The following is a 12,500-nucleotide window of genomic DNA, read 5'->3' as shown; positions in this document are numbered from 1 at the left end:
ACGTACGTACGTATGTATGTATGTATGTATGTATGTATGTATGTATGTATGTATGTATGTATGTATGTATGTATGTATGTATGTATGTATGTATGTATGTATGTATGTATGTATGTATGTATGTATGTATGTATGTATGTATGTATGTATGTATGTATGTATGTATGTATGTATATTTTGTAGAGTGTATTATTATCTTAAAATGTACATAAGAAATAAACAAACAAATATACATAGAAACTTATTTATATAATAGAAGACGCGCCGTCTACTACATCTCTTTCGAAAACGGTCAGTGAGCCCGATGCTAGCAGGTCGTGCTAAAAATATCATTAACTGGCATTGGAATAAACCCTATACTCATACACAGATACACACACTACACACATAGAGAGAGAAAGAGATATACATTTTATTCCATCTTAACATCTATTTCCTTCTTATCTTATTAAGAAAAATAATTATTTTTATTAATTATTTTTAATAAGTTTATCATACAATAAGATACGTTATTTTTAATTCAAGGAAACATAAAATATATTGTATAGTACATAAAATTCATTGTATGAACGTCTAGATGGTAGACATATGCTCATTTAGATATACATATATCATGATAAAATTTATAATACATTTTATTCTGTATGTGTGTGTATGAAGTGCAAATGTAAGATGCTTTTGTTCATGTACACACACATACACACACACACACATCCTGATGAAATAAAATGAAACCCTCTTCCGTTCTCATTTCCAACTAATTTGAAAGAAGATTTTAACGTATCGATACACGAGAAATAAGCAATTAATTATAGAAAGAATCTTCCTTTGCAAAAAGAAAAAAAGAATAAGGAAAAAGAAAAGAAACATTTTAATAAATCTGTTATTAACCGATTTTAAGTCAAATTACGTGCTATCTTTTTCTACTTAAATGCACAAGGAATAAAATTAGCTTCTTTGTTGGATTCATGTAGGTCTGCTGGAAATTGAAATTCGAATTTGAATTTACTGATAAGATTAAAAAGAAAAAAGAAAGTAGTTTCCTTTATTCCTTTATATATATATATATATATATATATATATATATATATATATAAAAGAAAGATAGAGATAGAAAGAGAGAGAAAGAGAGAGAGATATTCATGATATATTCATGAGATTTTAATGAAAGAATAGCATGGAAATTATTAAGAATATAATTGAAATAATTATAAACAGTTGAGTTAACAAAAAGATAAATATCGTAGATAAAATGTTTTTTATTAATGTTTGATCTTTTTTTATTGAAACAATTAAAAATAACTTAACTATCAATGTTTAAATATAATGCTACAAAATTAGGTGCGATATTTATTCCTATTAAAATTCTTTAAAAGAAAGAAAGCAAAAACAATGTCCACTAATAAAAATATATATATATATATAATATAAAAAATGATTATTAATTTTTAATGACTTATATTAGAGTAACACACAAAATATATATATATAAATATAACCTATTATTTTATAACTCAAATTAGTAGATATAGATAGAGTGATGGGACATTTAAATAATTCTTATTATTAATTTAAATAATTATTAACTTATTTATTATTATTATTATTATTTTTTTTTTTTTTTAGAAACTGCGAATGTAATTATTCTTTACCATCTAATATATCTAATGACCTTAACATAATATTTCTAATATATTTGTTTCTTTTTTTTTTTTGTCCAATAAACAGTGTGCCAAAGTATAGACATAAGAAACAGCGTGAATCAATTCACAAGACTGCAAGGATGTCGAGTAGTCGAAGGATTCGTCCAAATTCTACTAATCGATCACGCCGACGATTCGGCCTATGCGAATCTCACGTTTCCAGATTTGGTAGAAATAACAGAATACCTCGTTTTATACAGGTAAGAATAATAAATATTAACAATAGACAAGACAAAGCATATACGCATATATAAATACATAGACAGCAACAAAGATTTACGTACACATTTTTTTTTTCTCTTATTACCTTCTATTTCCGCTTATACAATCAAAAATCTTCAAAAGATTCTTACGATAAGCGAAATATTTCTGTTTCTTTTTTTTTTTTGCTGTTCTATGCAAATTTTATACGAGTCTATATAAACGCACACATACATACACATACACATATTCTTTTTTTGTCCTTTTTTTTCTGATTCAGCAAAAGAAAAAAGTATTATTAAAATCGAGTCTATTCTTTTTTTTTTTTTTCTTTTTAATAAATTTTTTTTCTTCTATAATATAAATAATAATTTCAACGTTTATTATTGTTAATATCATTTTTAATAATTTCGTATGTTAATAATTATATTATAAAAAAAAAAGAAAGAAACAGGAATTATTTGTTAATTAATACTATTAATTGGATATTTGCATTAATGTATTATTTATATTAATATTCATTTATATGTTAATGAATGGCTTAAATAGTTTTAACTTAATAACGTTATCTATCACATATACATACATACATACATACATATATACATACATACATTTTATATCAAAATAAAATTGTTTCAATAATCATTCTCTATATCTTTTTCTTTCTTTCTTTCTAGTAACTAAAAAAAAAAAAAAAAAAAAAAAAAAATAGTTGAAATATTTCATTCGATCCTTATCTTTCATTTCTACATTCTTTTCTTAAATTTCTCAATTTATTTCACTTCTATGATAATTAACGATAAAAAAAGAAACAAAGAAAAAAAACAAAAAAGAAATGGTAATAAATAAAAACGCATATTATAAGTTCTCATTTTAGATTAATATTGATATAATTTTTTTTTTTTTTTTTAAATATAAAATTTAATGCAACGAGTGCTTTTCTCCCCGATATCAAATTTTCACGAGTAGTTTTCTCCCCCAGTAGTTTTCTTATTTCTTTTCCCACTTCTCCCACGAGAAGGTGGTATGCAACGATCGAGAAGTTATAAAAGGTCGAGTAGAACGAAGTAGACGTTTCACTTGGTTCCAACCCCTTTCTCAGGTCACTAAACTCGTTCTCAGGCACGCGGCTTGTTATTATCGCGGCTTCTGCCTCCTTTTTTCAGTTTTTTTTTCCCCTCTTTTTTCTTTCTTTCTTTCGTTCTTTCGTTCATTATTTATTTATTTGTTTTTTGTTCTTTTCCCCCCTTTTCCCTTCTTTTCTTTCTCTCATTCCTTCATTCTTTCTTTCTTTCTTTCTTTCTTTCTTTCTTTCTTTCATTTTTTCTTCTTTTATTTACTTTTTTTTTCTTCCTCTCCTTCCTTCTTTTTTTTTTTCTACGATCTCACGGAACGAGAGCAGGATGGAGTCGTTGCACGACTTTTTACAACTTACAAGTTTTTCATTGACACTCTTGTAAAAACGATTACGAATATTTCATATATTCTTTTATCTCGTTTATTCATTTATTTTTTTCATTTCTAATATATACACACTCACATGCGTATACTGCGTATATGAACTTTACACAATATACATATATATATATATATGTGTGTGTGTGTGTGTGTATATTTGTTTATTTATTCAATATGTTTATTCGAATATATATAAAAAAAAAAAAAAACGAATTATATATGTATTTTTTTTCTCTATGGTAAAAAATATATGAATTTTCAGAGTAAATGGACTACGAAGCGTCGGCCGTCTCTTTCCAAATCTGACAGTGATTCGAGGCCATTCTCTATTTATCAATTATGCTCTAGTTGCATTTGAGATGATGCACCTACAAGAAATTGGTCTTCATTCATTGACTGATATTCTACGTGGTTCGGTTCGTTTCGAAAAGAATCCAGCGCTTTGTTATGTTGACACCATCGATTGGGATATCATAGCCAAAGCTGGGAAAGGCGAACACGTCATATCGGTAAGATTTTATCCTTTAGAAATCTTTACAATAGATCATCTTTATAATTCGATTTTATAATTAGATCGACTTTATAATAAGATCGATGTTATAATAAGATCGATTTTATAATTACATTTTCAAGATTATAAATTTAATCGAATTAATCAGAAATTTCGTTATTAAAGAAAAATAAAAAAATTCATAATCGTCATCAATCTTACGTTATCGTCGATATTTCTATTATTTCTTTTTATGAATTTTTCATTTCTGATTAACGTGAATATTCTCGATGATTTATATTTGAAAATACCGCCGGATATATCGAACCGGAAGTCTTATCGAAAGTACGACTAACCTCACTTTTTTTTTCATATAAATTTCAACTTAATTTGTTCGACTATACAGACAATATATACATAAATGAACGTACGTACATACGTATATACACATAATATAATAATTTTAGATTCCACTTGTAAGATAAAAAAAAATATATATATATATATGTGTCATAAAGAAAATTGATTAGAATCTTGATTAAAGATAGAAATAGATCGACATTATCGAAGTATTCAAAGTAATAAACTAAATTAATGAATACATGATATTGGTAACAAGGTATGTAGAAAAACATTCGATTAGCATCACCTCGTCGAAGGTCTGACTAACGAGTATTGTCAGTTGCATAGTGATCAACGTATGTATCTACGTATGTGTACACTGTACGAGAACAACGTTCTTGCGAAAAATCGTGTCAAGTTCGAGGATATCATTTATCTCATTATAAACGATCAATTATAATCATAAATATCAAACGATAAAAACAAACAAAAGATTCTACAATAACCTTAATCATTGATATACACGAATCTTAACCTTTTTTGCAACGTTTCTTTTTCCAACAAATTCTATTTAAACAATTTCACGTGTAACAATCAATTTGAAACATTTCTCTTTATTCGAATTCTACAAGGAAATAAAAAGAGAGAAAACAAATACGTACATACGTACAAACACGTATATATTTATTCGATTAAATTCAAGATCGAACTCGATCGATTTGAAGGTTATAAAAATGGACGAAAATACCAATTCGTGATGTTGCGTGATGTGCGTGTTCACGTGTTCGAATACACGAACCGTTTATATAAAGAGAGACAAATGCGTAGCCTCGGAACCGGATGGGTCGCCGTTCGAGTCCTTGAAAATCCGCATAAAGGCATTGTCCTCTGTAACTAGAAGATGCTTCGTGGAAAAGCAAACACGCGTGCCTTCGTTCGAATCGACGACTAAACTGAGACTAGGTCTACGACGACTACTACGACCGATAACGACGACGACAACGACGACAACGACGATGACGATGACGATGACGATGACGATGATGCAATTACGACTACGACTACGACTACGATGAGAACAACAACATAACAACACAATACAACAATAACAAAAACAACAAACAAAACGATCGTAACTCTCAGCCTTTCGCAATTTGTTTTTCGACCTTCGCGATGCGTCGTTTTCCTCTCTTCTCTCTCTCGCCCTTACTATTCTCTCTGTTTTTCTCTATCCGTATCTCTCTTTCTCATGTTATTCTACTTCGTTTCACTAGTTTATAACTTAGCAACGTGAGGAGACGTAACTAAGAGAAGATAAAACAAAAACGTACGTGATAATGAGTTAATTTGTTAATTAATTAATTTTCATTTCAATTATTACACGAGACGTCGTTCTTGTTGTGTCGTCGTTGTTGTCGTCGTTGTTATTGTTACATCGGTATCGTTATCGTTTATTTCTAAGGAACATATACGACGAACTTTATCACGTAGTACACGTCGATAAGAGAAAGATTTACCTTACCGACCGATACTTTTTTCTCTTCTTCTCTTCTTTCTTACGCGATATTAATATCTAAGCAATATTAATTCTAACCTTCTCGAAATAATTGAACGAATAGTTTCATGTTTTTAATAATTATTAGTAATTTAAGATACGAATTAATTCTCTAAGAACGTTCGGATTAACGAATCTTTTCGAAATGTTGTAGTTTCGTATGGCAGATTGGAGAAAGAAGATCTATCTTACCAACCGATCACGATTTATTTCACAGAATTAATAAATTCTAATTTTCACAACGATCTCGTCTACAGTTTCATATATCAATTATTAAAAAAAGAAAAGAAAAGAAAAGAAAACGTTCTGTTGACTCGCAGTAACAAATTTTTAGAAATATATATTTTTAGGGAATCGATTCTAAATAAGAAAAAAATAAGAGAGGAGAAAATCTACCGTACCGACCGATACATTCTTTTTTCTTTTTTTTTTTTCAAAACAAAATTAAAAATCTCTCGACGAGGAGAGATCTAACCTCCGTGACAATTATATTAAACAAACAATTTTGCATTACAATTATTGACAATTGAGATCGTCATTTAATTTAATTGAAGAATAAAGGACAATGTATAAAAGGGAAAGCGTTAAAATTAATTAAAGAAATCTGAAGGAAGAGTCTATTTTTTTCTTTTTTTTTCTTTTTTCTTTTTTAAAGAAGAGTAGAGAGATGGGAATCATTTTGCAGGGAAAGAATTTAATCGTTTGTAAGACGAATAAATAAGAGAGAGAGAAAGACGATAAGTAGTGACGTAAATAAATGAAATTCGAGCGGCACGCGTGTGCTCTTCTTCTTGTTATTTGCTCGTGTACAATTTCACGAGTAGAAAAGTGCGAAGTCGATGGTAATCGGACGAACGTTTCGTGATTTGAAACGAGATAACATGCTTTACGACGAATCGATAAAGTCGACCAATGAAAACATTTGTTCAAAATCGATAACGTTGTAAAAAAAAAAAAAAAAAAGGAAAAAGGAAAAGAAAAAAAATTAATAAGAAAAAATATTGTTATAGACACGCACAGGCACACACGCACGCACGAATGAATATTCTCTTCATTTTATTACATCAAAGAAAATTACATACTCGTATTTCTCTATGTAGGTGTGTACGTTATTTACATGACACAATTTGTGTTTTCACACACATACACACACATACATATGTAACTATATGATTCTCGATTATAACCTCACTCCTTTCCCCCCTCCATTTTTTTTTTTTTTGGATACGATTTATATTTTCTGTCGTAATTAATATATTTGTACGAGTTACATAAATTTAATAACGAAATTGTAATCCTCTTTGTATGTTTCATAGGGAAATAAACCAAAGAATGGCTGTCCGATATGTGAAAAAAATTGTACCACTAGATTGACCAAGCCTGATGAAACGCTTTGCTGGAATCGACAACACTGCCAACGAAGTTAGTATTATTTTATTCTATAAGTTCTTTAAAGAAATAAAAAAAAAAGAAAGAAAGAAAGAAAGAAAGAAAGGCTATATAGATTCAAAAAAATATTAATAGCACTACATACGTCACGTGACGATCACAAAGATTATAACCTAAAAATTGTGATTACAGTATGTAAGAAAAAATGTGGAGAAGATTCGTGCGACGAGACAAATGCTTGTTGTCATTCGTCGTGTCTGGGAGGCTGTACAGGACCAACAGAGAATAATTGTAAAGTTTGTAAGAACGTGTTGGTTGGAGGTAGTCATTGTCAAGAACGTTGTCCAAACGGTACATATGAGTTTATGAATCGTCGTTGTATCGGAGAGGACGAATGTCGTCAAATGGTAAAGCCACGAGAGGCTTTGAGCATCGTCAAAGATAATCCGTACAAACCGTTCAATGGTAGTTGCATCATCGAATGTCCTGCCGGTTATATGGACGAAGAGGTCAATAACAAGACGTCTTGTAAGAAATGTGAAGGTCCTTGTTTGAAGGAATGCGCTGGTACTAGCGTAGACAGTATCGCTTCTGCTCAGAAACTACGTGGTTGCACTCATATCACCGGTAGCCTCGAGATTCAAATAAGAGGCGGTAAGAACATCGTCAACGAGCTGGAAGACAGTTTGAATATGATAGAAGAGATCGACGGTTATCTGAAGATAGTACGTAGTTTCCCTCTGATATCTTTGAACTTTTTGAAGAGTCTACGAATAATAAGAGGGAAGTATTTGGACAACAGCAAGTATACTCTGGCCGTTCTGGACAATCAGAACCTTCAAGAACTCTGGGACTGGAGTACTCACGGCAAGATCAAGATTCTCTCCAAAGATGGCCCGGCTAAGGTCTTTTTTCATTTCAATCCGAAGCTATGCTTTCATAAGATCGAAACTCTTATAAAAAAAGCGGAGCTTGGAGATTTCTCAGAACTGGAGGTTGCACCGAATAGCAACGGCGACAAGGTAGCTTGCAACGTTACGGAATTGAAAACGATCGTCACAAAGACTACGTCGGACGCAGCATTGATCGAATGGGAACAATTCACTCATCACGATCCTAGATCGTTATTGGGATACGTGGTGTACTTCATCGAAGCACCAAATGAAAACGTGACGATGTACGATGGCAGAGATGCTTGCGGAGGCGATGGCTGGAGAGTCGACGACGTTTCTGCCATCGAAGGATCAACCAAACCAATCGCTACCAATTACACGGAAGCTGAAAAGCCAAGTTACCTCTCTCATATTTTAACTCAATTGAAACCGTTCACGCAATACGCCTTTTATGTAAAAACGTACACCATCGCCACGGAGAGATCCGGTGCTCAAAGCAAAGTCACGTATTTCACGACGAAACCTCACGCACCTAGCGCGCCTAGAGGTCTCTCAACTTACAGTAATTCTAGCAGCGAGCTCATCGTCTCTTGGTTACCACCGTTAAGGAAAAACGGTAATCTCACGCACTATAGAATCGTTGGACGTTGGGTACCGGATGACTCGAACTTTATCGATCAGAGAAACTACTGCGACGAACGTGAGTTTTCTAATCCCTTTTTCTTTCGTTTCTTCTCATCTTTCTTTTTCTCGACGATTATTAATCGAGTAAAATTATACATCGATTTCTAGCGATGTCCTTGCCGGAAAAGAAGTCAATGTCGGTAATGGCCGAAGAAGAGAGAAAACGCGCGGAGGAAGAAAAGGAATTAGCGAAGATACCGGAAACAACATCCTGCGACTGTGCGGATCGAGAAATGGATCAGTCGTTGCGCGAAAAGGAAGTTTCCAGTTCTATCGCATTCGAGGACGCTTTGCACAATCAGGTTTATGTGAAACGAATAGATGCTCGTAGGAGACGCGACACCAGCGAGATATTTGAGATAATCAAGAAAAGAGATCATAGTTATTACTCCGAGGTACGAAGGAACGAGATCATATTTTCTATGTTGTGTGTATATATATATATATATATAGAGAGAGAGAGAGAGAGAAGGAAAGGAGAACAAAAATTATTGCCAATCAACGTTTTCTCGATGAAGAAAATAAGAAAATAAGAAAATAAGAAAAGAAACTTTTTTTTTGTTTTTGCAGAAAGAGTCGACGGCCGATAAACAAGTGAACAGTACTTACGTCGTATTCGAAAGAGAGGTGCCTAGTCCAAATCTCAGTTTCGTCATGAAGAATCTTCGACACTTTGCCTATTATAATATCGAGGTGCAAGCCTGTCGAGAGGTTGTGAAGAATGATACGAATGATACTTGCTCGACGAAGAGTATGAAGACCTATCGGACATTACCACTGGATAGTGCCGATAATATCCCTGTTAATACCTTCAGATTGAGCATTTCTGGTGAGAATAATAGTCTGACAACTGTCACGCTTTATTGGGCAGAGCCACCGCAACCTAATGGCTTGATCGTTACCTATCAAATCGAATATAAGAGAGTGGACATACAGAACGTGAGTGTCTTCTTTAATAATTTCTTTCGACGCATATACGTACGTATATCTAGGTACGTACAGTCATCGATCGATCAATTATTATTTCTTTCATCGACAGATAAAAGCAACCGTAGTCTGCATCACCAGACGCGATTTTACCAAAGCTGGCAATTCCTACGTTCTCAAAGATCTCCCAGCTGGTAATTATTCCATCAAGGTCAGAGCTACCAGCCTCGCCGGAAATGGAAATTACACGGAGGCACAATACTTCTTTATCAAGGAATACAGCAGCTTAGGACTGTTTTGGATACTGTTTTGGTCTATACTGTGCAGTCTCTTCGCAGTTATGATATTCGTAGCGTTTTATGTCTGTAAAAGAAAGTTTATGCGAAATGTTCCTAGTAGGAGACTCATAGCAACGGTTAATCCCGAATACGTGAGCTCGGTTTACGTGCCCGACGAATGGGAAGTACCCAGAAAGAAAATTCATGTTTTGAAAGAATTAGGAAATGGTTCCTTTGGTATGGTTTACGAGGGTTTAGCTAGGGACGTTGTCAAAGGGAAGCCCGAAGTTCGTTGCGCTGTTAAAACAGTCAATGAAAATGCGACCGATAGAGAAAGAATAGAATTTCTTAACGAAGCGTCCGTCATGAAGCAAGTATCTTCTTTAATCCTGATCATTATTTTCTAATGAAATATTTTTGATGATTTGTCATGGTTTTTATTTATTTATTTTTTATATAGAGCTTTCAACACTCATCACGTGGTAAGATTGCTCGGTGTGGTGTCTCAAGGACAACCAACCTTGGTAGTAATGGAGCTAATGGTGAACGGTGATTTGAAGACTTATTTGAGAAGTCATAGACCCGACGTCTGCGAAAATTTCTCGAGGCAGCCACCGACCTTGAAAAGAATCTTACAAATGGCGATCGAAATAGCCGACGGTATGGCTTATCTTGCTGCAAAGAAATTCGTTCACAGAGATTTGGCAGCGAGAAATTGTATGGTAGCCGAAGATCTTACAGTTAAGATCGGTGACTTTGGAATGACCAGAGATATATATGAGACTGATTATTATCGGAAAGGTACCAAAGGTCTTTTACCTGTTAGATGGATGGCACCGGAAAGCTTGAAGGATGGTGTCTTTACAAGTTTCTCCGATGTTTGGAGTTATGGTGTCGTTTTATGGGAAATGGTAACTCTTGCCTCGCAACCTTATCAAGGTTTATCGAATGATCAGGTAAAAATGTAATAAATAAAGGTGATCGTTACTTGGATAGTTTTTTTTTTCTTTTATTTTATTTTGTTTTTTTGTTTTTGTTTTTTTTTTTTCGGTGTTGTATGCGTAACAAATAACGAGAGCAATGAAACTGTTGACGAAAAGAGAAACAAAAATAGAAACGACTTGACTTATCGACTCTGTAATTTCACAGGTATTGCGGTATGTAATAGAGGGAGGTGTTATGGAACGTCCTGAGAATTGTCCAGACTCCCTTTACAATTTAATGAGACGTACTTGGTGCCATAAAGCAACAAGAAGACCGACCTTCATCGACATAGCTACCATATTGTTGTCAGATGTCAATTTGGAAGCTTTCGAACGTGTCAGCTTTTATCACAGTCCTGAAGGTATCGAAGCAAGAAATCAGAATATATCTCATTCGCCGCAAACGGACAAGTAAATAATACATTTTTCTTATACGAATCACTTCCAAAAAAAAAAAAAAAAAAAAAAAAAAAAAAGAAAAAGAAAAAAGAAAAGACTTTATCGAATACTTGATTTCTTTTCTTCTTTTTTTCTTGTTAATTTTTTTTTTTTTTTTCCTTTCATTAAATCCGTATACAGGGACCTAGAGATGACGACTCTTCAAGATTTACGCGAAGAGGAAGTCGAAGGTGAAGAGGATTCTCCGTTGCGTCAAGACTTTGGTGATTTTGCTAGTTTCGAACCGACCAGTATTAAAAACAGTTTGAGTCCTCGTTACACGGTGGAACAATACGGTGAGAATTCCAAAACGACGACGAACTTCCATGACATGAATTCGTCTAAGGTACCATTGAAAGCAGGCTTCGATGATTTCGATGGTATTTCTGGAGATTCTTTAGCGTCCAGCAAAGATACTTTGAACTTGCCGTTCGTCGAGGATAGTTTAAAATCAGTGAAAAATTCACCATACATACATGCCAAAAGTACATCAAGAGGAAACGTTAGTCAAACGTCGACAGCAAGATCAACGAGTCCTCAGAGTTTGATCAAGCAACAACAACAACAACAACAACAACAACGAACATATACAGAGAGTCCAAATTCTATGAAATTTAAATCAAGGAATCCTGATTATGAAAATAGTAGTCCAGAGATATTAGCAAACATTGAAAAAAAGGCTACGATCCCATTAGAATTATCATCGGTAGACACGGTAGATATTGGTATCGACATTGATAAAAAGGATGGACTCTCATCGACGGTTGAATATGTTAATAAACCAGAGACATTGAACAATGGTTACATTGGTGGTAATAATACAACAACGTAGTCTATGTAAATCAAACTCTCCTCGAATTATATTAAGCAACAAAGACTCAGCGCAGACCATTTATTTCTAATATCGCTATGAACAAAGAGAGAATGAGAGAGAGAGAGAGAGAGAGAGAGAATGAGAGAATGAGAGAGAAAGAAAGAGGAGAGTTGTTGTAAAAAAGGCAGTGTCTAAAACGAAGGAAATATATTTCTGATCCATTTATTTCAATTGAACAATTTAAGTTCTAATATCGTAACGCGAAAGTCCAAGCTTAAGGGAGGAATAATTATAATTGAGTTAGTATTTTTTTTTTCTTTTCTTTTCTTATTTGTTTTTTTT

General features: G+C 33.0%; 1 protein-coding gene across 2 annotated transcripts in view; it reads left to right on the top strand.

Moving 5' to 3' along the window:
* Positions 1-12,383, top strand: part of LOC122636656 (insulin-like receptor) — a 24,694-nt gene extending 12,311 nt beyond the window's left edge. Inside the window, exons 2-11 of one of the 2 annotated variants that reach the window (XM_043828135.1) lie at positions 1,729-1,903; positions 3,628-3,874; positions 7,069-7,174; positions 7,334-8,734; positions 8,827-9,113; positions 9,289-9,657; positions 9,758-10,293; positions 10,384-10,879; positions 11,073-11,317; positions 11,486-12,383. In XM_043828135.1, coding sequence (XP_043684070.1) covers positions 1,729-1,903; positions 3,628-3,874; positions 7,069-7,174; positions 7,334-8,734; positions 8,827-9,113; positions 9,289-9,657; positions 9,758-10,293; positions 10,384-10,879; positions 11,073-11,317; positions 11,486-12,176 — 4,553 coding nt within the window. In that variant the 3' untranslated portion in view covers positions 12,177-12,383. The remainder of the gene's footprint in view (positions 1-1,728; positions 1,904-3,627; positions 3,875-7,068; positions 7,175-7,333; positions 8,735-8,826; positions 9,114-9,288; positions 9,658-9,757; positions 10,294-10,383; positions 10,880-11,072; positions 11,318-11,485) is intronic. The other variant, XM_043828136.1, reaches the window with a different exon arrangement.
* The last annotated feature ends 117 nt before the right edge of the window (positions 12,384-12,500 follow it).

The sequence above is a fragment of the Vespula pensylvanica genome, chromosome 23 (genome assembly GCF_014466175.1).
Source record: "Vespula pensylvanica isolate Volc-1 chromosome 23, ASM1446617v1, whole genome shotgun sequence".
In the NCBI taxonomy this organism is placed as follows: domain Eukaryota; kingdom Metazoa; phylum Arthropoda; class Insecta; order Hymenoptera; family Vespidae; genus Vespula; species Vespula pensylvanica.
This window is presented reverse-complemented; position numbering and strand designations above follow the sequence as displayed.